The sequence below is a fragment of the Vigna radiata genome, chromosome 2 (genome assembly GCF_000741045.1).
Source record: "Vigna radiata var. radiata cultivar VC1973A chromosome 2, Vradiata_ver6, whole genome shotgun sequence".
NCBI lineage: Eukaryota > Viridiplantae > Streptophyta > Magnoliopsida > Fabales > Fabaceae > Vigna > Vigna radiata.
Genome location: NC_028352.1, coordinates 385,521 through 413,352, shown reverse-complemented (window position 1 = coordinate 413,352; position 27,832 = coordinate 385,521). Strand labels below are relative to the sequence as shown.

Genomic DNA, 27,832 nt, shown 5'->3' with positions numbered 1-27,832 from the left:
GTGTTTTTGCTATGTATAGAGTGTTTGTGTTTCTCATAACGTGTTTTAGGTGGTTGTGGAAAACAAATCTACCATATTTCCATTGTGGAACTTAGTTATGTGTCTTTGTCGGAAACTAATTTGTTATGGTTCTACTTTATATAATCTGTTAAAGTTTGTGTTTATTTAACTATATTTTTAGTATTTATCTTAAGTGGTTTTAGAGAGACAATATTTTTTCACTAATAAATTTTGGGACAAATTTTATTTTGGTGGAGAAACGCGAAATCTTGAAAATTTTTAATAACTAAGAAAGTATACAAATAAATAGATATAATTATACATAATTTAATTATATTTAATGAGGTAACTTACATTGATATCATTTACATTTATTACATAAATGTATTAAATGAAAATTAAATATTAAGTAATTACACCATTACTTACATTATCTTTTAAAACTACTTAACATCACTTGAAAGGATAATTCATTCATGACAATTAAAATTGATGATTTGAAGAATATGTAATTTTAATAAATCGTTAAATATAAAACTAAGATAGAAATTACAATATATATAAATACACTGAATTTTAAATTAACTATTGTGGTGTTTTCTTCCAGAAATGAAAAGTAAAATTTTATTGAAATGGAAGGAGATTTGGATTTAGCGAAATGGAGCGGCAATGGAGGGTACTCCCTCCACTAAAAAATAGTGTTTTTCTAGAGATATCTGATTAGATTATATAGTAAATACCAAAGTGGGAAGCAATTTGCGGACTCCACTCACCACTCCTCGCAATTCCGGTGGATGCCTCTGCTTCTCTCCTACCGACTCCCCACCAAACCCTAAATTCTCTATATATTTTCAATCAATCAATCTATCTATGTTTTTTCATTTCATGTTTGCGTGAATTGGGAATATGCTGTGTCTGGGTCGATTCGCCGGGGTCTCTTACCCAATCAAATCATACTCTTCGTCTTGGAGGGACAACACCAATAACAAAACGCTGCCTCTTAATGCAAACAGGCTCAGATGGCGATTCATGGCTCAAGAATCCGACTCTTCTTTTGCTCCCTCTCTTGACTCTGATGCTTCAGATAAAACAGCTGCTACAGGGTCCCTTTTCTCTTGTTTCTAAGCTTTTTGTTTTTTTTTATTATTTGGAAAAACCGAAGTTGCTGCTTCTCTTTTTTGGACTGATCTGCTTTTTTATTCTGTCTACAGATTCTGCATCATAGAAGGCCCCGAAACCGTGCAGGATTTCGCCAAGATGGAGCTTCAAGAGATTCAAGATAACATTCGAAGTCGGAGGAACAAGATTTTCTTACAAATGGAAGAGGTCTAATACTCTCACTACTTTATTCCTGTGCTTGAAGTTGCCGACACCACATATGATACTACTCGCTCTCTTGAAATTTCTAGCAGTCGATATTTCTTGCACGTCTTATTTTCATGATCTAAATTTTGGCACTAACTACAAGTAATAGTCTTACTTACACAAACAATTGACAAGTCTATAGTAGATAGTGTTGACGGAGGAGTCGAATCACTGATGATTGAAGTAGCATATGAACTTGTATTAGCTTCACCAGGGATCAAACTCTTCAATCTGAACTTCAGGTGGTTCTGTTACGTAGTTTCCCATCTAACTGTCCTGTAGTCTTGATTACTGTTTTTATGACGCATTTGCAACCTTGGCCCTGTTTTAAGTGACGTGATGAATGGATGGTGGTTCTCTGGATGAGCTTCGATTTATCAAATTGCTGTGACTATTTAATGTTGAATGAAAGATTGTTGGAATTTTGAACATGGAAGTATAGATGTGTTTCCTTTAATTTTATGTAACATTTCTGAATCTTGACATCTCATGTTTGGTGATTTCATGGATGTAGCTTCTATAATAGAGCCGAGATATTGTATAATGGTGGTGTACGTGAGAGCATTTCATTCCAAAATGAAGGCCACACGGAGTAAAGGGTCCTTCATTTGGATATTTTATTACTTTTAGTTTCGCTCTACTTTTGTATAAAAGTTGGATGTTTCATTACCTATAGTTTGTGCTCTCTGTATTACAGATATTGAGGTGGTCTTGTTGTCCCTCTCTGTTCTCCAGTATCAAATTATATCGATCGAATATTTTCCTTCATCGTTCCAATTTAATACAAAGAACCTGTTCGAAATTCAAATTCATTCATACATTATACTCTCTGATAAGCCCTTCTCTCAACCAAAATTCTCTTATTTTGTAGGTTCGTAGGCTTAGGATACAGCAAAGAATTAAAAGTGCTGAACTTGGAATCATAGATGAAGAACAAGAGAATGAACTTCCTAACTTCCCATCATTCATTCCATTCTTGCCTCCTTTGGTAAGTTTCTTAGAGTTACTTAGCTACGAATCATCTCAATTTTTTGCACTTATAACAAGTCACGTTGATTTTGTCATTTGTTCTGATGACCATGGATAATTTACTTCTCTTCGCAAAGGTTTGGCAAGATGGTAACTGATACATATATTATTTGCAGACTTCAGCAAACCTCAAGCAATATTATGCAACCTGTTTTTCTCTTATTGCTGGGATAATTCTTTTTGGTGGTCTCCTTGCACCTAGTGTAAGATTTTTCTGCACCTACCTCCGTGTTTTCAATATTGAATAAGCTATCAAATATGAACTTAGGTAGTAGATTTATTTTTTGGTTGTTCCCTTTGCAATTTTGTTTGGATTAAATAACTTGAAAGTATGATTAATTTTATTTTTATAGAGCATTATCCCCTATGCGAACCCAATTCTTTGTACTGGTGCAACATGAATGTCAATCACGGTTGAGAAGGGGAAGAACTTAGCAAAAAAGTGCAATATTTGATCAATTATTCAGAATGGTTTTTAGCTGGTCCTCCTACCACTTTCTAAGCTAATTGGAAGTGCTTAATCTTAGATCTATACCGTTTTATTTTGGGTGTGTTAGGAGTAACTAATTACTTATGCATAGCGCTGTCCTTAATTATGTTTTTACTATCATGATACTATTCATGGAGGTACTGCAAATTGATTGTTAATGCTTTATTTGTTTATTTATCCATTCACGTTTTTCTTTTAATATATCATGCTTAACTTAGAAAGAGTTATTGCCATGTGAACTATTAGAAAATGATGACCTTAGAAAAGAGAGAAAACAGAAGAGAGTAGATCGCTAATCCGAGTGAGATACAATACAATTTATTCTGAAAATGAGAGGATTAAAAAGTATTCTTTGTGTTGAAGAGAGTAAACTTTATACAGAGAGCATCTGAAGCACCAAACTGAATTTGTAAGTGTGCATAGCTGCAATAGGCTGTTGTAACTGAAAACAACTGACAACAAAGTTATTATAGCTATTGTACCAATTAATAATGACTTTAGTAAAGACTGCAACACACTCTAACGTACACAGATTAAAGCTATACTTCATGTTAGAAAGAACCGAGATTTGATTTATACATTTCATGTTTTTATCTATATTTCATTATGCTTTTTGTAAACATGAATCCATTAGTTTAGCAACTTTCAGTCATCGCAACTCCTTTTTTTTTTCAGCTGGAGCTTAAGCTTGGACTAGGGGGCACATCATATGCAGATTTCATTGAAAGTCTGCATCTGCCTTTGCAGCTGAGGTAGTGCCCTTTTTTTTATCTACGGTTTCCTTTTATACTTTATTCTCAGAAGCAGCCGTGGAAATTGGTGTTATATTCCCAGCATTGGTTAATATTGAAGTTTTATGAATAAAGTGGCATGTTATTTGTCTGTATACGGATACATGATTAGGGCCAGTTCATTGCTGCTAAAATGATTCCTATTGCATTCTACTTATGATATCATAACGACTAAATTTTGTTGAATATTCTAGTCAGGTTGATCCCATAGTGGCATCATTCTCGGGAGGAGCGGTTGGAGTAATCTCCGCATTAATGGTTGTTGAGATAAACAATGTAAAACAGCAGGAGCAGAAAAGATGCAAATACTGTCTTGGTACCGGTAAGGTTTCTAAACCTCTTCTGATATCTGCATTTTACCGTCAGAAGTCTTCATGATGTAACTGAAGGATTCCATCATTATTCTTTCGATTACAACCTTTTCCTCTTACTTATCACTCAACTTACATGGTGTGGGTTTCATTTGTCAGCAAAGTGGAGATTTTAATAGTCCGTGTGTCCATGCTAATTCCACGAAAGTTGACATATGTATTGTACTTTTTGCTGTCAGGATATCTTGCATGCGCTCGCTGTTCAAGCACGGGAGCACTTGTTCTGATTGAACCAGTATCCACAATCAAAGTTGGAGATAAGCCTCTTTTACCACCAAAAACTGAGAGATGTTCAAATTGCTCTGGATCTGGCAAGGTTGGTCATTTAGAAATTCGCCTCTAACCAAAATCAATTTTACAAATCAAAATAATTTGAAATCAAGTTTACTAATGATCACGTAAACTTTTGCACACCAAGCTGTTTACATGGTATCGGTCCACTGCAACAGTGGTTCTTGAGAATTTGTTTCTTACTGTCATGTTCTCTGATTACAGGTCATGTGTCCAACATGCCTTTGCACTGGAATGGCCATGGCAAGCGAACATGATCCCCGAATTGATCCTTTCGATTAGGTTAAAAAGTTATTATATTCCTAGCAGGCAATTTGAAGCTTAATTTGCGTGTAGTTTGTTTCTGTGGCGGGGAATTGGAATTTCTGTAAATATTGATAAACTCCATATAAGAAAAAGTGGTTAAGAATATATGGACAGCTTCGATTTGTACGAGGACTAAAATAAAAGTGCTGCAGCGAGAGATATCATATTTACTTTTTTTATGGATGGTCGCAAAACCTTTTCAAATAGGCTGATCAGTCCTTTTTATTTTTATTTTAGTTTATGATTCTTATATTTATAAGGGTTAAATATATTTATAATCTTTATATTTGGATGTCAAATGTTTGAAATTGTTAAATATTCTGTCTTTAAATTTTAAAAGTAAATAGACATAATTATCTTAATTTAATTTTTTTTTATGTCAAATGGTGTTTGCATATGATTTGTTTATATTATTTGATATATTTTAATTTAAATATTAACTTTAAATGTTGTTTAATACATTAAAAAAAATTAAAATTATTAGGTTTAAAAATTATATTCTAAATTTAAGGATTAACATGTAAAAATAAATTTAGAGATGGATAAATTTTAGTTTTCTGTCCAAATTTAGAAACTATAAATATATTTAGTTTTAATTATAAATAAATATATTTTTCGATAAATATATTTAACAATATTTGAAACCTGATTTGTCACTACTTTTACAATAATTTTTATGAATTAATCTTCAAATCAAATAAATTTTAGATGAAAAAAATTATCAATCTTCACATGTCTGATACGTAATGTTTGAAAGGGTCGTAAAGAATGAATGGAATAAATACGTACATACTTCTTAATAAGTAATCTGAGTAACAAATATTTTCATAGTCAAACATAACTTTAACATTTACCTACTTACAACTTTTTGCTACGAAATTGTGTCAACTGAAAATCACTTACGAGGAGGAGATGAAAAAGTATCAAACCAGACTAACATGCTGAGTATAATATGTGGATGGAAAATATTAGTTTGTCCCGTCGTATTTCAAATACATTTTCAATTTAAAACGTGTTGTGATATCCTTGAATGAATAATATATTAATATTAATGCTTCATGTAAATTGTATTGTGGTGTGAGGAGTAAAAAAATAAGGATTTTGTAATTAAGTATTGACATATTTTAAAAATGAAAAGAGTGTTGTTGTATTGTTTAATTTATGCAAATGAGGCTATAAAAAGTAAGTAGAAATAGAGATAAGTGTGTTGAAAATGTATTTGAATCTGTTAAATAGGAAGGAAAAGGGAAGAAGATGGATACAGATGTTGATGCGGAGATCGTGATCGTCGGAGCTGGTATTTGCGGCCTTGCGACAGCCCTTGCCCTTCACAGGTTTTTTCTTCTTCTTCTTCAATTCCTCTTCAACAATTTCCAGACATTTCTTTCATTTTTTATTTTTTAGCCATTTCCATTTCCAGAAGCTAAACAATATTCCATTGGCTTAGATAATCATATGCCGCTACATGCTCTTTCAATGAATTAAAACGAACCATACCAGTTGAAGAAGATGATATATAACGCTGGATAACCTTCTTATCCAACATAATTTATTTTATATTTAATAAGAAAAATCATTTTTGTACCGTTTAAAAATTGATGTTATTGCATATAAAAAATAAATTTAGCTCATAAGAAAAAAGTTAGTTTCACTATTTTTTTTTTCTGGGAAATATCTGCGGATAATTTTTCCTCCACGTTTCATTTGTTTATCCTATATATAATTTTCAAATCCCAAATTTAAAACTGTTATCCGAGAATGTTAGGATTTATTATTCTGAAAGTAATTGAGGAGGTAAGTCATGATTTGTTTCTTCCATTTGCATTAATTAACTTAATTATTTTCAGAAAGAGGATTAAAAGTGTGGTGTTAGAAAGATCAGAGACGGTTCGAGCAACAGGAGCAGCTATAATTGTGCAGGCAAATGGGTGGCGTGCACTTGATGAGCTTGGCATTGGTTCAACACTTAGAGAAACTGCTATTCAAATTCACAGGTAACATATTCCCATCTTGCACTCTCTTCATATATGGAACTTTATCTTTGTTCACATCAAAAGGATTAGCAAGTATAGTAAATTTTTTAACATCCTTCCATGTTATTATTGATGTATTAGAAAGCTAAGACCTAATTTTTATCGAATTATACCCTTAATTTAAATAAAATAATAATAATAATATTGTGTTGCGATTCAATTTATCATTCAGTTGACAATTTATAATGCAATTTATGAATTTGGTTCGAAATTTGGAAAATCGGATTGATAATAACATTTTAATCCAAATATATGTTAATTAGCTTTCCTTAATCTACACATTTTTTTGTGAGATTTCTTAATTTACGTACAATAAACAACAAATATAAGGAATAGAGGAGCATCAAACTAAATTACTAGAGATCGTATAAATTAATTGAAAGAAATATAGCATACTACTTTTGTTTTAAATATTCAAACTCTGTCTATATTTAACTTACTATTTCTATTTATATACAAAGAAAAAAACTTATCATTCTTCGGTATTTAGTGTATATTTAAGCTCTGGTTTATACATAAATGTAAATTTTAATTTTTGAACAGGTATAAAAACTAACATTTTCATCTCGTATAATTTACCCAATAAAATGAGAAAATGTACGTTTTCAGGGGAAGATTCATATCGCTTAACGAGGTTGAGCCAATGGAATTTCCATTTGGGTGAGTCGTAGAGTAATACTAGTAAATATTGTGTGAAATAAATATCATATAGTTAACTTGATTTTGGTAATAAATGGAACAGTGTTAATAAGGAATTTCGTTGTTTAAAGCGCACTGATCTGGTGAAAGTCATGGCCGATAATTTACCAACAGGAACTATACGTACCAATTGTCAAGTGCTTTCTGTCGAATTAGATCCTGTAACAAAATTTCCACACCTTATGCTTAGCAATGGAAGTGTTCTTCGAGCTAAGGTATATTTCTGTGTTTTCTACATTAATATTTTCTTTGTTTCAAAATTGAAAGCAATTGAATCATTATGCAGTAAATTGAGGTTTGTATTTATATATACTGATATATATCAGGTTGTTATTGGATGCGATGGTGTGAATTCTGCCATTGCAAGCATGTTTGGGTTACATCGAACCACGCTGAGGCTCTTCTCTACGAGTGTTGCACGAGGCTTCACAAATTATCCAAATGGTCATAAATTTTCCAGTGAATTTGTGATGATGAGCAAAGGTCAAGTTCAACTCGGAAGGCTTCCAGTGACAGACAAACTTGTTTATTGGTTTGTGACAAGGCTAAGGACTTCTAAAGGTCATCAAATTCTTTTATCTTATACATGATGATACATACATTTTAGAGGTTCTTCGTCTCATTTTTGCTTTAAAAGCAGATTCAAAAATCTGGAAAGACCCAGTGCTTATCAGACAATCGTTGATGGAGTCAATGAAAGGTTTCCCAGCAGAGGCGATGGAGATGATGAGAAATAGCAAGTTGAGCTTCTTGCATCTCACCGAGTTGAAGTATAGGCCACCGTGGGACTTGCTTTTCAACAACTTCAGGAAAGGAACGGTAACAATTGCTGGTGATGCAATGCATCCCACAGGCCCATTTGTTGCACAGGGTGGCTCAGCCTCCATTGAAGATGCCATTGTTCTTGCTAGATGCCTTGCACAGAAGATGTTCGATGATAAGAACAAGACAGAGGAAACGACAATAAACAGTGCAATGGCAGAGGAAGCGTTTGATCAATATGTGAAAGAAAGGAAAATGAGAAACTTTTGGCTCTCTTTTCATTCCTTCCTTGTTGGTAAGAAGCTTGACACAACATCATCCATAATCAGATTCATTATCCTTGCAATCATGTCCACTCTATTTAGAGACCCCGATTGGCATTCCCGTTATCATTGTGGAAATCTATAGGAACATCAAGCTTTCGATATTCATATAATTTCATATACTATTCTATTTTATATTCTAAGTTTAAAACCTTCACACCATGTTAGTCATGTTAATAAATTTGTAGTTTTTAGGTGATGTAACATATGCTTGGTATCTATTCATTTTATTAATGTGTTGTAAGGTTAGTGTAAACTATAAAAAGCCATTTTATTCATGGTTGTTATTTAATAATAGAGCCTTTCAACTCCCATTCTAAATTGTCCTAGTTTTCATTTCAGGAGCTTTTAACTAAATTATATTAGAACATTAAAAATGTCTCTTTTAGTTAAGACATTTGGTGAAATACCATAAATCTCCAAATTAGGAGATAAAGTCTATTGTATGAAAAATTCCAAAATACTTTGTTTCTATCTTCACCTTCTTCATCTTTTATTTTGTTCAAATACTTTGAAATATTAAAGTTATGCAAAACTCTTATTTTCCATTATGTTTTTCATTTTCTCTCACAATTTCTCACAACAACTGAAGTTGTGTAAAGTTATGGCAGTTATTAGTAAAAGATTTTCAAAGTGATGAATTTATCCAAATATTTTTGTTAATTTAACGTAGTTAATAGCTGATTTATTGGTATATTTTTTCAATCTAGTGCTTTGAGATGTTAATGGAGATTGAAATTAAGTGTAAGATGCATTGCAATTACAATTTTTTTTTGAGATTTTGAAATCTAAACTGTGAACTTTGGATCTATGGTTTTAAATCGAATTTTTTAGCACTTTTTTTTTCTCGTCATTGTAACCGCCAAAGTATCTCTCAGATTAAAATCTCGCGGGGATAATGAAAATTCAAAAAAATTGGTGAGAAGGCGCTCATTTATAAAGATGTGAATTGGAACCGCCTTTAATTCCAATTCTATTGTTACCCGCTATTTCTTTTTCATTCTTATTCTCCTACTGACACGTAAGTTATTCATAAGTAACAGTGATTGATATAGTTAATCATCACATGTTTAATTTAAAGGTTACTCCCATTAACTTTTTAAATTTTGATTACTAATAAATCCAAATATTTTCACATTATTATTCGTTTAATATTTTGCGTTAATATATGGTATAGGCAATAAAATTTTATTCTTTATTAAAAAGATCAAATTTAGAAAAAAATATCAATTTTATTGGTTGATAATATTTAAATACAATTTAAAAATGTTTATATAAAATTTAGAATATATCTTGGATAGAATTTCTATAAAAATTAATTTAATAAATTATATTGATAAAAACATAGTTGAATGCAAGAAATCAAATTATAAGTGTAAAATTAAAGAAAATTAAATCCACACTTGATAATTATAATGCAATTTTTATCTTTTACAATATATATATATATATATATATATATATATATATATATATATATATATATTGTCCCCTACAGTTTTTAAAAAGCTACATACTGAAATATTATGAGAATCAAAAGCAGATATTTTATCTCTATAATATATTTTTATATAAGATACTGGATATATTTTACCATTAAAAGTATTTAAATTAAAAATAGTGGACAAAATAATATATTTGAATATAATTTTTAAAAAATCATGTAAATTGAATATGAATTTTTATCAAATTTATTATTTTATTATTTTTGTTATTATTAGTGAAGTACATTTATTTTAATTATAATTATAAAAAAATATTTTTGTAATTTTATATATACTTATAATTTGTTTCTGTCCTTTTAATATTTCAAACATTAAAAGTTTTCAAAAAAAGTTAAAATATATTTTAAATATTAATTTTATTTTTGTAAAATTTTAATTATAATATTTAATAACAATTCATTATATTTTGAGTGAAAAGACGTGATATACTATTTGTATATTATTTTATTTATACTATTATAGATAGGAAATTATTTTATATATATATATATATATATATATATATATATATGAAAAAAATAAAGAATAATCAATATAAATACATAACATTATCTTAGAGTTTGAACATTATAAGTCAATTAAAATATTGTTTTTAAAAACATTGTTTATATTATTATATAATTTTATTTTGTTAATATTTTTTGAAATTATTCTTCAATAAATTTTCCTGTTTTTAAATTAAAATAATTATACTATCAATTTTATTATTTAAATGATTATTTACTTTTTATTTGATTTTTTTGTATATTTAACAATTTTTTAAATTAAAATAATTATTTATAATAGAAAATTTATCTATAAAATAAATAAAAAATGATTTATATTATGATTATAAATATTATTTATATTTATTCTTATAATTATAATTTAATTTTTATTATCATAAAAAATGAAAAAGAATATAATATGAATAGTTATCACGTAGCTCCTTTTTAAACTATAAAATTATTCCACTAAATCATATAATTCTTTTAGTTATAAATAAAAATGCATATAGGATTTTAAAGTTAACTTTTTAATCAAATATTTCAAATCATAACTAAGACAAATAAGATAATATTTGATTAATAATTATTTAAGCTTTAATTAATAAAATACTATTTCATGTCAAAATAATTATAAACGTTTCTAGGATATAATATATATATATATATATATATATATATATATATATATATATATATATATATAATAAATTATAAACAGGTATATATGAATTTACATGTAAATGTCTAAATAATTTAAATAGGTATTTTTAAATATTTAAAAGCCTTACATAATTTTTTTTAAAATATGAATATTATATTAAGTAAGTTATTGAGATATAGAAGTTTTATAATTTGAATCTATATAATTAAAAATATTTATTGATATAGATAGCAAAAAGAAAAAACAATGAAAAGGTGTAAAAATTGAAAAGGCAGTTGAGAGAGAAAGGGAAAGTGAACCGCCATAACGAAGGAGAAAATGACAAATATGCCATCAGAAAAAGTGGATATATGCAAAAATAAACCATCCATCTAACCCTAGCAACCAGCGCCTTCTTCTACTCTCTTCCACCCACACTGCTGCAGTCTTTTCTGTTTTCCATACTTTCTTCTCTCACAAACACCCTCTTATCTATCAGATCTCTTTTCCCTAATCTTCCCTTAACCTTCCACACCGGACCATGGTAGTCAACGAGAGACCATCCAAGAGGATGAAGAGGAGAGTCACAGCTGATCTCTATGATTTCCTCACTTTTCCGGCTACCTCTGACGCTTCCTCCGGCCAACCCTTTCGGACCTGTGTCCAACGCTTCCTCTCAGACCACGCGCGCATCACTTTCCCTCCCTCTTTATTTCCGTCTCTTATGACGTGGCAGATCCTGTTCCGTGTCGGAGACCTCGTTGATGGACCTGATCTCTCACCTTCTGTTGTCACTCTTGACATTGTTGAGGAGGATGTTACTCGTTCTCGCAGTTCTGTTTATTGTGACCAGTGCCGAGTCGTTGGTGAGCCCACTCGCCGAGTTTGTGACTCGCTGACTCTAGACCCATGCATTTGTCATTAGCTTAAAATCAAATTAAACAGACAGTTAATTTTAATTCTATTTTTTAACTGTGTTTACAACTTGTTCCATTAGCCAAGTTAGTATGTATCGAACTCCACCTTATTTTTTTTTTTCCTCTCAGAAATTGGCTGAAAATTAAACAATAAACTTTACAGTATTTTTTTTTCCCCATTTCTTTGTATGTCGAATACAGTAATATATTTTGCCATTTTTTTATATATGTATATTTATTAATTTATAATAATGTAGTATTAATAATTTAATAATTAATAACAATATTGTTAGTGGGAAAACAGATATTATTGATATATATTTTCATATGGGGCCTATGGAGGATGTATGGTTGTGCTCTAATGCTGACTTTTTGTTGAAAAAAAAAAACAAAGGGTGGAGTGGGCATCCGGTTTGTCGAAAGCGATATCATTTCATAATAAGGGCTGCAAGTAATGCAATCGAACCGTATCAAAGACCTTGTTCAAGATGTGGAAACCTTCTCCAATTATCTGAAACAAGGTATAAGTCTTTTCATTTATTCCATTAAAACATTTTATGTGAGATATTTGAATGCATAATACCTAGTCTTCCACATGGCTGCAGCTGTAAATCGTGTAACTTTGCCATCACCGCGGATGACCTTGAGGACTGGGTGTATCTTCAGATTGAAGATAACACCCATCTTCTTCATGGTGTGGTCCATTCCAATGGCTATGGTCACCTGCTTACTCTAAGTGGAAGAGAAGGTGGCTCTAAGCTTCTATCTGGATCTGATATCATGGATTTCTGGGACAGGCTTTGTACATCAATTTCTGTGAGGTTTGAATCACACTTTTTTCTCACATGTGGCTTCAGGATGACACGACCCCGTTTTTAAAATTTAACAATCGTGTTGTATACTTGAGCAGGAAGGTTAGCGTGATGGACTTGTCCAAGAAATTCGGGCTGGAATACCGATTGCTTCATGCGATCACTAAAGGACATTCCTGGTATGGTAATTGGGCTTATGAGTTTGGAACAGGCAGTTATGCTCTTACACAAGATGCCTACAAAAACGCAGTGAATACCCTGTCAAGTATGCCCTTGTCATCATTTTCATTTCATGGACGGGGACCACGAAGCCGCCTGGAGTGTATCATTTCTCTTTACCAGTCTTTGGCAGAAACAGAACTTCTAAACATTCAAGATCTCTTCTCCTTTTTGTTGATGTTGATTCGTGAATGCCGTAAGCCAATAGCCATGAGAACTTTTAAGCAGACCAGTAATTTGTTGTGTACGTGGACGGGAAAAGATGTTGAAGAGGTGCAATGTGCCCTTGTCAAGGTATTGATTGCATCAGGTGCGTGTACCGAGTCCAAATGGGTGACAAGGCGTGCTCTGAAGGGTGCAGTATGCAGGGGTGTTTCATCTCCAGAGCTTCTTGACTACTGTCTTAAGCACTTCCCTGGGAAATTAGCAGCCAATGGGATGGTAGTTTGTTCACGATGTAATCCCGTTTCCTGTGCAATCGAGTTCAGGTGAGATTCAAGAAGACATTGTTTTTGTCAATTACATCTTAATAAATGTAACTAAAGCATGTGTTATATATATCCTCAATAACAGGTTGGGGCCTAGGAGTAATGGACTAAATACATGTTCAAGCTATCCTACTGAAGGGCAACTAATATCTGACTTGACATTTTTATTCGACTCGATAATACATCCTGACAAAATGATGTCATACAGACCTAGGATTATGAGGAAAAGGGTTGCTGATTCAGCCAGGAAGCTCCTTGACTGTAAACAGTTTATGAAAGATTACAAGCCATATGAAATGGCAATCGAACTGCCTTCTGTTATTAGGTTGTGGTGTCATGTCGAGCTTTCTGATCAGCCTAAGGACGATCCATCCCCGCCGCCAGAGCTTATAGTGTTGCCTTTGAATGCTACCGTTGCTGAGCTCAAGAGCGAAGCCACTAGTGCTTTCCAAGAGGTATATGCAATGTATAAGAGGTTTCAAGCTGAAGAACTCCTAGGATATGGGTCAATCAGTGACTCCCTCACCGTGAAGTTCTTGCTTGGAACAAGTGGATCAGTCCGCATTCAAGGTAAATGCCCAGCAAAACATGGGCTAAGCAGATTCCGAATGGAACGAGGAACTGAGGTGTGGAAGGTTGATTGCACTTGTGGAGCCAAGGATGATGACGGAGAGAAAATGTTAGCATGTGATACCTGTGGCGTTTGGCAGCATACCAGATGCGCTGGAATTGATAATTCTGATGGCATGCCTTCTAAGTTTGTTTGCATGAGGTGTGTCAACTTGTACCGTGAGGAAACAAAAAGGTCACCAACATCTGGTGAGGAACCTAACGGAACCTGTATATTCAACTCATCTTGCAGAGATGAGGCAGCAGCTAGGGACTGTCCAACAGTTTCATGTAACATAACTGTGAATTTTGGTGTACGTTGAGTGTATAGCTTTTTGTATATGTATGTATCTGTATAGTTATTAGTCGTCTTCAGCTAGGATTTTGTGAATGGGGCCAGTTGAATGTTTGAAGCCTCTGTTTTTTGAGAGCTTTAGGCCTGCAAGTCAGTGCAGCTTGGCTTTATCAAGCTCAACGTATATGAATCAAAAATGACAACTTTGTTTTATTATCTTGAAATTATTTACAGCAGCGTTAAGAATATAATGAAAAATATATCATGAATGACATGTATATTCTAAAAATTTCGTTTTTAAAATGCATTACAACTTCAAATATTACTCAAATTCAGTAGTTAGGCTGCCTACTTACTTGAGCTGTATATAAGATGACAAGATTTTTATTTGATGGCGCAAATTTATCACTTGGATTTGATAGCTTTCTCTACGAACTTCAACAATCAACAGCATCTCTCTAGCTGGAACAAGTGCATAAAAGTGGATGAATAGGTTAAAATGATTGTAATAGGTCTTGCAAGTACTAAACATTTAACAATTCAGAGAAATGTTAAAACAGTATCTAGTTTTAAGCTTCTAATTCATTTGCTTTTACGGATGGAGTGAATTTGATCAATTGAAAGAGATGTAACATTTAAGTAAACCATAAATGCAAACACAAGATTTGTGAAATAATATGCGGCTTCTCAGGTAAGCTTAGCTTTGCCATGAGTTTGTACTTAATGTTAGAATGCAAGGGGGATAATTGGCCTGAAGATGACAACCTAAAAAGGCTTTCTTATAAGAATTTATCTGCCTATATGGCAAATTAACAGAAGAAACTCACCATGATCCACAAAAAAAAAAAAAAAAAACACTAACGAGGAAAACCTAGGTAAAGAAAAATGTCTGCCTTCTTTTCATCAATAGTGTAAAATGGCAAAGTTTAAACATACATTGTCCAAAAATATTAAGCACCGATACATCCTAATAAGGAATAACAACCATGAAGCTATACAAAGTTGTTATAAGCATCTGAAGACAAGCAAAACTCTCCCTAAAAACGTGCCCGCTAAAAGAGGAGAACCAAACCATTGGACTAATCCATCGAATATCTCTTACTACTTCATATTAAACTTAAGCACTGTAATACCCAAGTCTCTATTGGTATCAATCTGAGTCTTCAGAGAAGCAGCAGCGTCAAGGAGAACTCTAGTCATTTTATATTTCTGTAGACCTTATAGTTATAGCACATAAGTGGTAACATGTTTGACTAAAAGAGGAGGAAATCAGCCACTGTGAACAGGAAGCAAATGCTCTCCCTTCCGATGAAATAAACGGAAAAAACATGAAGTATTGACATTGACAGTATTATCACAACAACTTTGCTGGAAACAACCATATAAATTCTAAGTTTAATATTTCATTCGGTTCCTATAGTTTTAAAAACTCTCTTTTAGTCTCTATACCTATAAATATTTGCTTTTAGTGCCCACACATAATCTTTAATCTCTTTGAATTCTCGTTGAAGGGATTAAAAATGGTATGTGTGGGATTTAAAATATGATGTTTTTAAATAGAGATTAAAAGAAAAACGTTTTATAATTAGAAGAACCGAATAAGCCATTATGGATAGAGAAAGTCTTCCGTTGAGTTCTTTTACACAAGACATAAATGACATGAAAAGGGTTACAAAAGGCATGTTGTGATACTTAATTTAGCTTCTTTCCCTTATATAGCCAAGACAATTTCCCTGTAAACTTATAAACAGAATAAAAATATGAAATTCTGCAAAGGGTAGCTCCATTTTCTGTTTGAGAACAATTCCAGATTTCGTTTCTCAACACTCTTTGGATGGGTAAATTATAATCGATGCAATGAAGCTAATAACTAACTTACATTAAGGTATACGATATGCATCAAAGAGCAAAGAGGGTTCAGAAGAAGCATCATTTAAAAGCAATAAGAAATCACAAAACAACAATGCTTGCAAAGCAACTCCAGAGAATTGTTTGGCAGAGCGATTTTCAACTTAACCATCATGATGTGTGACAAAATATAACAAACTACTATCCTTTTCAACCAGATTGAAAGCAGATAATAGTAAAAATATTAGATATTGACAATCAAGCATGTAGAACACAATCTTCACAGTAGAGAGAGAGAGAGAGTATTGAAAGATTGTCGTACCAGTCAAGAATTGTGAGTTTCTTACGGAGGGAATGATGCCGCAGTAACGAGATTTAGATCTAAACATAAACCAACCAAATTAATATAAGTAAATTTGTGTACGATATGTCAAATGTAATTACAGTTCTAACAAGAATTGAAATATACATGTGGTGACTGACAATGAAGAACCTCGCCACAGCATTCCATTGAAATTCACGGAATGCAAATCAGTCAAATAAATGAAAAAAGAAAGAGTTATGACGTAGTGGCTCACCTCTAATTGATTGGATGGGAGGAGAGCGAGGGAAAACAGATTGCGGATTCCTCCAACTCGAAGAAACGAAACTTAATCTGTGATCGAATTCAAAGATTATTCACAGATTAAGTTGATGATGAATCAATCAAAATGAGGTGTGGCAGAGTGCAGACACAATTAGGATTGACGTAGCTCCTTAATTCTGCAATAATTACTAGTTAAAAGCCCTAATCCCAATGCTTAGGGTAGCGCTGCGGAACAAGATGAAGAGGATTTAAACAAAGAGAATGTTCTTGAGTGCATTCAAGGAAAAGGAAAAGAGAAACTAGGGAATGTATTTTTCTAACCGATCAGTTATAAGTTATTGGCCCATTGGGTCTCCTATAGACTATAGTACTGTCAGTCCCACAAACCCATCCAGACCATAGATTTTCCATTAAATAAAATTTAATCACACCCTAATCAGAGGTGATTATTGAGTATTTATGGCAAATAGTAAATTAATTTTTCATTGAATTATGTATTTTATGAAAATATTATAAAGCTTTTTAGATCCTTCCATTTAATTGCTTTTACGAAGATGTTTATTGAAAGATTAATTTAATTTTTTGAACAACTAGTTTATAAGTTCACACAATTTTTTTTGTTAATTAAAAATAATTTTAGAAATGTATAATTATTTAAACGAATACTTATCCATGTTACTTTAATGTAACTTTAAAAAGGAAAAAAAGAAATTACCCCGCCATGACACTTTTAATTTTCGCCTTGTTTAATTTAATCCCTTTTACAAATAAATAATTTAAATTATAAATGAATTTTAACTTAATTTTAATTAATTATTGAACTTTGTTTTTTTCATAAATGGACATCTAGAATTTAGTTTTAGTCCAATTAACTCTTAGACCATATCTTTTTTTATAAAGATGTTTTATAGCAAGTTTCAGTTAAATCGTTTGAATAAAATGTCCTAAATTCATTAACTTCGTCTTCTTTTTGTTATAATTCATTTTTTATAAATTAAAACAAAAGTAAAAAAAATAAAATGGTGTATTTTATTTCACCAATAAATGATAATTGAGTAAAAATTTTAATTGTTTATATACAAAACTACAGATTTAAAAAATATAGAACTTTGATTCAGCTTTCTGATGATGCAATAACTTTTTGAAAATAATTAAATAAGTTTTAATAGTGAGATTAGATGAAACTATTTACAAAAATAATTAATAAAGTTTAAGAATTAATTAGAAATTTAAGGTGTCTATTAAAATAAAACGGTACAATTTAATAAGCAATTCGAACAAAATTACAATTTAATGTGTCTATTTATGAATAGAATAATAAGTTGAAATCAATTGTAATAACATTGAGGTTTAAGTGTCTATTTAAAGAAAAGAAAAAATTTAGTGGGCCTAAATACTCTTCTTTTTTTTTTTAAAAAAAATGCCCATTTTCCCTTAATTTAAGATATTTTGATGCATTATTTTTCCACAAGCAAAGCCATATATAAGTGCATAATCATTCTTTACGAAATTTATTAAATAGTTGTAAAATGTTTTAAGAATAATTATTTGGTCAGTTTTAATGAATACGTGTATCTGGTGGTACTACTGAAAAATATAATATATATATATATATAAAGTCAATATTTGTTTTTTCATGCTAAATACACGTATACCATTTCAGTTGAAAGATTAAAGCATAATATCTTCAAAAGTTTGAAAGTTATTCTTGAGATTTTTCTTGCATAGGGTGAGACTTTGAAATCATATCCCATGTTTAACAAAATTTCCATTGTCCTCAATGAATTCATACTTTAAATTAGTCACAATTACGTAAATTTATTTTCGTATTAGATCATAATATTTTAACAAATTTTTAACAACGGATTATACATCATTATTTTATTAATTCATATAATTAAAACGACTAATCACGTACTGTCATAGTTGTAAAAAATGTATAAAAAAGTAATTAAAAATACATTTTTCTTTCGGTTTGGATGAAGAGTGAGCAATAGGGGTGCAAAGAGAAAGCGGAAGGGGAAAGGGGTCTGCAAATAGTAAAAACCATTGGGCAGGATTTAATTTAAGCGGTATCAATTCATAAAACATACTTATTTAAATTTTAGGTGATATCACTAATGACTTTAATATTAATATAATCTTTGATCTAAAATATTATAAAAGAGAAACAATATGAATAAAAGCTGAATTGTATCCCGTAAAATATTAATATAATCTTTGATCTAAAATTTTAAAAGGATGAATTTATCCATCTTATCTGGTCTATAGATATTTTGCGTCCATTTTCTATGTTTCTACAATCACCTGGAAATAGTTCAAAAAATTTCCACCAGATTTGAGTCAACATATTATGGGGAACAGCTGTGATGAGCTAATAATATAAATATCCGGTCTACGGGAGAAATATATGCATGCATGAACTAACGCAGATACACGGACTTTGAGATTTCATGTTTCCTTCAATTAACCAATCATGATCATGCTCTGTTTTCTCACTCATATAATTTACTATCACAGCTTAATTAGTCATAAACTGAAATGAAACTCTGCATGCAAGTTTTACATATGTTGTAGACATTTCGTATATATGGCTGATATGCAAGATCATTGGGAAAGATAAATCACAAAAAGTACAAAAACAATGCGTGCAATTGAATCAACCAAAGCAATCTGAATGCACATACCCACATGTGCTTGCCCCAGCTATGGCGACTGCGTCTCTAACTCTCTCTATCAACATTTAAGACTAAACCTATAATTTCTTAAATTCTCAATAATTTACATAAATAATTCGCCATCAACAACATTTTTATTAGTATAAAACTTCGGCCGTCCAATGAAATGCGGAAATCCCAAGAAACTTTACTACCGTTTTTCCTAACATTGCTTTCACAACAATCAAATACTATCTTAGTTTTTAATTCTCGGGATCATTTACCCATTTAAACTAATATATTCATTGCAGCTTAGTCCACAGTGTTTTCAGAAGCGCGTCTCATCTCTTCATTTCACATAAACACTATCTTCATTTTCTAAAGGATCATCATCATGCGTACGCCCCAGTATTCGAGATACGGTAATAGTTTCAATTTTCAACCAATACTTACATATTATATTACTCTTAACAATTTCCTTAATTGAAATGTGACACCTAATTACAGATCGGAAATTAATTTTGTATGCATGTTATATCAGTATACCACCACACACACGTGTATGTATGTATGTATACATCATATTTTTAAGGTGAAGTCTCACGTACGTAAAAGATAATTCTTTGTTAGTGATGTTAGTGACCTTTAAACAGCTCACAATTATTATATTACAAACTAGGGTTTTGACTAACCTTATCATTATTCCCTAACCACAAATTAAGCATGTCCATTTTTCATACCTAGTTATGTCGGGTTTGCGTCAGGCAGAATATGTTTTTTTTTTCCTCTAAGGTCGAAACAAAAGCGATATATTTACTTTGGGACGTGAATTTGTGAACGTAGGTTAATTACTACGAGTAGGAAAGTGTAGCTTACGCTCCCCATACGCTTGTGGGGGAAACCCTACGAAAAATATGAAGAAATTATCAAAAATAATAAAAAATAACAATCATACTACCGGTCACATTCATTCCGTAAACTTGCTTTTTACGATAGCTAGCTTTAACCATTTCCGTCGGCGTAGTCACCGGCCGTCAACCCTTTCTATATGGTCACAGTGTGTAATGGTGGCGTTGACAACCAAGAAGGTATATAAGTGCCATGCTTGCAACACCACGTACGAATTGATTGCTTTGTTCTTCAAATTAATTGAGTTCAAAGAGAGAGAGAGAGAGAGAAAGCAGCTACTTGTGAAGTGATTGAGAGCTTGAGTTTGGAGATTAGATGGCTTCCTCTAATGGTGGTGTGCCGCCGGGATTTAGGTTTCATCCGACGGATGAAGAGCTTCTTCATTACTACTTGAAGAAGAAGGTCTCCTTTCAGAAGTTTGACATGGATGTTATTAGAGAGGTCGACTTGAACAAGATGGAGCCTTGGGATTTGCAAGGTAAATTAAAGTGTCAGTAGGATATATTTGGTTGTTTTCTGTATGGTTCGATTACCTTTCTGCATGCTCTTTTCCTGATATTTCAATCTTTATACTACAAATAAATTCTTAAAATAATGCCAATTTTCTTTTCCGTTTCATACTTTCTATGTTCCCTTAAGCATGAATTTCGATTTTCAAGCAGGATGACAAATTCGTATGTTTTTGTTTGAAGGTAATTAAATAGATAAACATAAAAGTTTTTCGTCATACTTTTAGTTGAATAGCGGCAAGCTTTCACTTGCAATATATTTAGTATTTAAATTTCTCAGACTTTAAATAAACACAGCGTTCTGGTTGAATTATAAGACTTAATACATACATGTTCGGTTATGATATATAAACGTCCTATTCCTGGACAATTTGTGAATTTTTTTTCGTAATTGAATCTTGAAGCTGTTATCAGATATCAGATGCGCTATGAAAGTATGTGATTCTTCTTAAAAGATATATATATGTTTAGTCAAATAAAGCAGAAAGGATGAATGCTTATAAGGATAAAAATAACTGTGTCTCCAATTTAATAATCTTTAAGCTGGTCGCTTACTGTTAAAGACAATACCATGTCACCTTGATTTCTACAATGATAATAGTGAATAAAGGAATAAAAGTAATGGCACACGCACATTCTATTACTTGTAAGTATTTTACGCAGTACCGTCACTCAATTTTTTTTTTTTCGTGCCTTCATAGGATGTTACTTAAGTACATGTAAAACGATTTTGTTACTGATATGATGATTGCCTTTGTCCTAAAAAATGAATCTAAAAACTCTAAATTGAAAAAGACACCGTTTAGAAAATCAAGCACTTTAGATTGCTAAGTTAACATCATTACTTACTGATGAGCCTGTCTTGTTCGAACTTCATCTGTTGAGTTGTTTATCTCTCTCTTTCGAGAATTTTCATTTTGACTTCTGATTGTGTTAAATTTATCATGACGAACAGAACGATGTAGAATTGGATCAACTCCACAGAACGAGTGGTATTTCTTCAGTCACAAGGATAGAAAGTACCCTACAGGTTCAAGGACTAATAGAGCAACGAATGCAGGGTTTTGGAAAGCAACAGGAAGAGACAAGTGCATTAGGAACAGCTACAAGAAGATTGGAATGAGAAAAACCCTTGTGTTTTACAAAGGAAGAGCTCCTCATGGACAAAAGACCGATTGGATCATGCATGAGTACCGTCTAGAAGATGCCAATGATCCTCAAGGAAGCGCCAACGTATATATCTCTCTTTCCCTCTCACTCACTAATATCGATTTCATACTGAATTATCCTTCAAACAAAATCAAATTAATCCACTGATAAAGTTTCTGCATAATCTTTTTTCTCTCTCTCTCTCTCTAATGATATATGTCTGAATGTATTTGTAGGAAGATGGGTGGGTGGTGTGCAGAGTGTTCAAGAAGAAGAATTTATTCAAGATTGGAAACGAAGGTGGGTCTACACATAACCCAGATCAACAAATGAACAATTCCTCAAGCACTAATGGACGCTCCTTCATACACAGAGAAAACCATTACTTGCTACACCAACACCAAAATCATAGAAACTCAGCAGGGCTCGAGCTTGATAAGCCTGAGCTCGCTCTCCATTACCCAAACTTGCAAAATCCCCAATACTCACTGTTCCAATCACAAACCCTTCTTCAAACCCAAAAACCTATGGTTTTTGACTACTCCTATGCATCATCTATACCTTCAGACACCCCTATAATGGCAAAGCAACTGATGGGAAACCCTAGGGAGTGTGAGAGTGGCAGCGAGGGCCTAAGATATCAAGTTTCGGAGTCTGGCATTGAAGTTGGATCGTGCGAGCCAAATCACGAAGTGGGTGGCGGAAGAGGTGAAGGAATAAACGAATGGGGCGTTCTTGATAGGCTAGTTACTTCCCATCTTGGGAATGAAGAATCAAACAAAGGGGTGAGGTTTGAGGAAGCAAACCCTCAGTCTGTGCATCAGATCAACCAGCTTTCGTTACGGGGAGAGATGGACTTCTGGGCCTATGGAGGAAAACAATGACTTCCCTTTCTTACTGAGTATCAAAATTACACTGATGATATTTTAGTATCAATAAGTGTATTTCGAAGATACACTTAAAGAACAACCTACAAAACTCAGCACCTTCTACACTCAGATCAACCAAACGAATTAATGTGTTAGGGTTGGAGATAATTAGATGCCTCTAACCATTTTAAAATATGGATCAAGAAGATACTATTTTTATATTTATTTTCATATATACTGGTTTCAATTGTTTATGTTTGAAGACATCGTTAATTGTAATATTTCAATCCATTTGTTTCCCAAGTACTACCATTGAAAACAAATGCAATTATGGTGGTGTTGATTAATTGTATGTCTAAGATTTGATTATTTGCAATTGCATGATGCATCATGTCCTAGAAGATGACTGTTTCGATAGATATTTTTGGGGACCGAGACACTAACCTGGATGACGCGGCTTTATCACTTTCTGGTGCTGGGATGGGCTGGATTGCTAGCTCTTCTTGAGTCTTGACCGCTCGCTCTCCTTCAGCCTTGACCGTTGGGTGGATTTCGATCTTTGACCGGAGGGGGAGGTACCTGCAATGACACTCCGACGCTCAAGTTAGGAGAGGTTTTGGGAATTGTGTATCACAATTGTATGTTTGAGTTCTGCTCAAACGTAAGTAGAGTGTGAGTGGAATGTGATTGAAAGATGATTAGAAGGTGATTGGAAGCCCGGACTCTCTATTTATAATTTGTCTCATGAACCTTGAACTGATATAAGCCCAACAAAATAAAATATAAACAGAATATAATATAAACAGACTTACCTGAAAATCTGGTTAGTTGCTAAATATTTTTAAATAAATATTCTTTATTATCCCTTAATTATTTTATCTTCTGCTTATCAATATCTTTAATAAGATATTTTTGATTATCCTTTGATTATTTTATATTTTTAATAAGATATATCGTAACCGCTCGACCCGGATATCATACTGTACATTATGCCCCCCAAGTCCGAGTTAATCGTTCGGCTTTAGCCATGATTAACTATAGGACTTATGAGTTTGAGGAAGGTTGTTTTTAGTCGTCACTTTGTAGATGACCGAACGGTTGAACACCTGTGACTGTTTCAGTTGAGGACGAGGGTGAGCGTTCACAGAGAACGTTTCCTACCGCTCGGTTTAGGACAAGAGTGAGTCCGTATAGAATCTCACCGCTCGGTTTAGGACGAGAGTGAGTCCGTATAGAATCTCACCGCTCGGTTTAGGACGAGNNTGGGTCCGTGTAGAACCTCACCGCTCGGTTTAAGACGAGGATAGATTCGTGTAGAACTTCACCGCTCGGTCTAGGACGAGAGTGAGTCTGTATAGAATCTCACCGCTCGGTTTAGGACGAGCGTGGGTCCGTGTAGAACCTCACCGCTCGGTTTAAGACGAGGATAGGTTCGTGTAGAACCTCACTGCTCAGTTTAGGACGAGAGTGAGTCCGTATAGAATCTCACCGCTTGGTTTAGGACGAGAGTGAGTCCGTATAGAATCTCACCGCTCGGTTTAGGACGAACATGGGTCCGTCTAGAACCTCACCGCTCGGTTTAGGACGAACATGGGTCCGTCTAGAACCTCACTGCTCGGTTTATCACTACAAGAAAAAATCCATTTACATACGGCAATTTATATACGAATTTAAATCCGTATATAAAAAAACTTTTATATACGGAAATTATGTACGGAATTTTATATACGGATATTTTCGTATATAATATCCGTATTTAACTTTGGCGCGTGGTGGCGGCAAAATTACCCAAGGATATATCCGTATATAATATGTATTATGCGTATGTAGTTTGAAGGAGGTCTTTAACTACAGATACACTAGTACAAAAATAATATTTTATGACGTACAAAAACGAGTTATGACGTACATAGTTTTGTACGTTATAATAGGTCTACATATTTTATGACGTAGCAAAAATTTACGAACATATTATGACACCGTTTCTAAAATCAGTCCATTTTTTTATATGAATACTGGAGAAAAGTGTTTTGAATTGATATTGAGTAAAATTGTTTATGTTCACGTTCATTAGAGTTATTTCTTTTTTTTTATCATAATTTGTTAGACTTTGCTGCAGTTTTTTATGAATGTCAACTTAAAATTTGTGATGGCTCCAAAGAAGAAGAAAGAATGTCAAGAATAAATAATTACAATTTCAACAGCTTCCTAATGGTCTATTTTCAAAAATAGATTATTTTTTGAAAAAAAGGCAGTTCCTAAAACACACTATTTTTTGTCATATTATTAAATTTTCATAATGAACACCAAAATGAGAAAATTTGAACACATTTCCCAATTCTAGACTCTCATTACACTGTATATTGACGATCGTGCTCCTCATTCAATTGCCTTTGGGTAACAGATACATCAAATCCTTCTTTTCGAAGGCGGAAAAGCTCCCTAAGATCCTGAAAGGGATGAATTAAAGATTACACGAAATCACACCTTAGTGAACTTGCAAGTGCATTTTTCAAATAATAATAGGTCCGACAAATTATACATGTTGGCTAAAGTACAGAATCGGTTCTTTCTTCTTGGTAGCAGTTTTGAATAATCCTCCCTTATATACCTATAAAACATGCAATGTGTACGAAAAAAAGTCTATCAATGTCTTCACTTATTTTGTTGCCATGTAATTCAATCAAAACCATGACATACATCCACCACACACGCACACAGTTTCATGATTTTGCATGCATGAGCACGTGTATATACATGTCTTCGTTTCCATGTATGTTCATTGCATTAAGAAGGGGAAAAATTATCGGTTTCCTGTAGATCTTTTCTTCAACCGTTCTAGATGTCATTAGTCTATATACAATGACATCTTTCTTTTGCCCAATTCGATATGCACGGTCTACACTTTGATTATCCATACTGGTAAAAAGAAATCGTAGTGTAGACCTATGTACGCAATAATTCGTTTTTGTACGTCATAAAATATGATTTTGTACTAGTGATATTATGTACGGGTGTGGAAAATAATTTATTTAAAAAAATATTTTTGGGTTAATTGACTGCTGGAGCTGACTCAGTTTGCATTTTACCCTCTTTCTCGAACCCTTGTCTCGAACTCTCTTTTCTCTCTCGCGCTGTCCATCTCTAACCTTCATCTCCAGAACACCTCTGTTTGCTCTCTCTGCGTATCAAACACTGTCACCTTCAGTGAGTTGTGGTGTCGAAGCTTCAGTCACGTCTCCTCTCAAAGTTGTCTTCTCTGCAACTGTCGACTTCTCCGGTGGCGAGCTGTCGGTCCTCTCTTTTGTGCAGCTGTCGGTCTACTCAACGCCTCTTCTGTCGAGCGGTAGGTGCCCTCAATCATTCTTCTCTCGAGCCCTAAATAATTGTTTTGTGGAGCCCTAAATAGTTAATCTATCGAGCCCTAATTCATTTTTTTGGTAATCTGCAATGCCTAGAAATCTTTAAAATTGAACCCTAATCTGTGTTAATTTTATTTTAATTGGCCCATTTTTGGTTCGTTTGCCAAGACCTAGTTGGATTTTGACGAGGCATCAATTGAGGCTGGTGTGTTGCGATTTAAGCTGAGACATAGAAGTTGGTGGTGCGAAGGCCGAAGGAACCACAAAAAGGTGTTTTTAATTTCCTCTCTTGCTCGATTTGGTGGGTATCAAACAATTGTATGACATGGGTGCTTGCTTATTTTTTATTTTGTTCACTCCTTTTTGAATTATTTTTTGATGGGTACTGCTACAGCTACTGGTGCTCACACATGACATGTCCAGCCTTGTTTCTGCTCCACAACCTTGTTTTGAAATAATGAACACGACTGTTGAGGGTGTCAGTCAGCCATAGACTCAGTTGGACCACTTTGTCTGTCTCTTGCTTTCGTCCACCATATATAGCAATACCCATTAGCTAGCAAAACCAGTACCTACTATGTACTCATCAAACTAACATTGTTACTCTACCAAGTCAAATTAAACCACCTTCCAACTCACTTCTTTTTCTTATTCCAATATTATTACAAATTAAACCATTTCATAATAATATATAATATATATAAATATAGATGAGTATTACTAATAAAGGTTGTAAACGTATTTGATTAAATCTCCTAGCACATTCTCTTCTACCTCTTCCTCAATGAAATTGATTTTCAAGTTAACAACCTACTTTGTTTAAAAGTAGAAGATGAAGTAAAGGATTTGTTCTGGTTTTCACTAATAAAATATATGATTTTAGTTCAATGTGCTCTTCCTATTTTTTACTTTTTGTTCAATTTGTTTGACTAAGATATGGTTTTGAACTTGGTTAAAAAAATTGTCATTATAAAATTTGATTATCTTTTTGTATTAGATTATACTTGTATTCATTAGTGTTGGTTTTTGTTTGCTTAGTGTTGCCATTGGACGAGAAGGAGGTGTTCCACCTCTGATTGCACTTCCAGGGTCTGAAGTAGAGGTAATTTATTCCCTTTATGTTTTAGATTCTTCTGATTGCTTGTGTATATGTTACAATAATCTTTTAGATTCTTCCAAGATTATGAATTTGATTACATAATGAGACAAATTATAAATAGAGAGTCAGTGCCACAAGCCAGGTACTTCCAATCACCTTTTAATCATCTTTCAATCACATTCCACTCACACTCTACTTACGTTTGAGCAAAACTCAAACATACAATTGTGATACACAATTCCCAAAACCGCTCCTAACTTGAGCGTCAGAGTGCCATTGCAGGTACCTCCCCCTCCGGTCAAAGATCGAAGTCCACCTAACGGTCAAGGCTGAAGGAGAGCGAGCGGTCAAGAATCAGGAAGAGCTAGCAATCCAGTCCATCCCAGCACCAGAAAGTGATAAAGCCACGTC

General features: G+C 32.9%; 4 protein-coding genes and 1 long non-coding RNA gene across 9 annotated transcripts; 4 read left to right on the top strand and 1 right to left on the bottom strand.

Annotated features, from left to right (window-relative positions):
• The first annotated feature begins 655 nt into the window (after positions 1-655).
• Positions 656-4,847, top strand: LOC106756509 (protein ORANGE, chloroplastic). Its single transcript, XM_014638971.2, has 8 exons — positions 656-1,103; positions 1,212-1,326; positions 2,237-2,353; positions 2,511-2,597; positions 3,560-3,636; positions 3,870-3,997; positions 4,226-4,362; positions 4,542-4,847. The coding sequence occupies exons 1-8, from the start codon at positions 907-909 to the stop codon at positions 4,617-4,619; spliced, it is 936 nt and encodes a 311-aa protein (XP_014494457.1). The 5' UTR covers positions 656-906; the 3' UTR covers positions 4,620-4,847.
• Positions 4,848-5,381: 534 nt separating this feature from the next.
• On the top strand, positions 5,382-8,858 carry LOC106777994 (monooxygenase 1). 5 transcript variants are annotated; one of them, XM_022776880.1, is made up of 6 exons: positions 5,382-5,977; positions 6,491-6,637; positions 7,269-7,336; positions 7,490-7,590; positions 7,702-7,936; positions 8,016-8,858. In XM_022776880.1, exons 1-6 carry the CDS (start codon positions 5,898-5,900, stop codon positions 8,543-8,545), a joined length of 1,161 nt encoding a protein of 386 aa, XP_022632601.1. In that variant the 5' UTR covers positions 5,382-5,897; the 3' UTR covers positions 8,546-8,858. The 5 variants fall into 5 exon arrangements, with proteins under 5 accessions (XP_022632601.1, XP_014521347.1, XP_022632600.1 ...); XM_014665861.2 differs by having other exon boundaries at positions 5,385-5,977; positions 7,286-7,336; positions 7,419-7,590; XM_022776883.1 differs by having other exon boundaries at positions 5,883-5,977; positions 7,286-7,336.
• Positions 8,859-11,484: 2,626 nt separating this feature from the next.
• On the top strand, positions 11,485-14,657 carry LOC106756327 (PHD finger protein At1g33420-like). The gene is made up of 5 exons (XM_014638713.2): positions 11,485-11,959; positions 12,405-12,531; positions 12,616-12,831; positions 12,921-13,529; positions 13,615-14,657. The coding sequence occupies exons 1-5, from the start codon at positions 11,635-11,637 to the stop codon at positions 14,459-14,461; spliced, it is 2,124 nt and encodes a 707-aa protein (XP_014494199.1). The 5' UTR covers positions 11,485-11,634; the 3' UTR covers positions 14,462-14,657.
• Positions 14,565-17,216, bottom strand: LOC106756329. The gene is made up of 4 exons (XR_001375470.2): positions 16,860-17,216; positions 16,604-16,662; positions 14,790-14,895; positions 14,565-14,577 (listed from the first exon to the last, which is right to left on the bottom strand). It is a non-coding gene; the product is annotated as an uncharacterized LOC106756329 (long non-coding RNA).
• A 3,433-nt stretch (positions 17,217-20,649) lies between these two features.
• LOC106755965 (protein BEARSKIN2) lies at positions 20,650-23,307 on the top strand. The gene is made up of 3 exons (XM_014638202.2): positions 20,650-20,911; positions 21,898-22,175; positions 22,328-23,307. The coding sequence occupies exons 1-3, from the start codon at positions 20,749-20,751 to the stop codon at positions 22,973-22,975; spliced, it is 1,089 nt and encodes a 362-aa protein (XP_014493688.1). The 5' UTR covers positions 20,650-20,748; the 3' UTR covers positions 22,976-23,307.
• Positions 23,308-27,832: the final 4,525 nt, after the last annotated feature.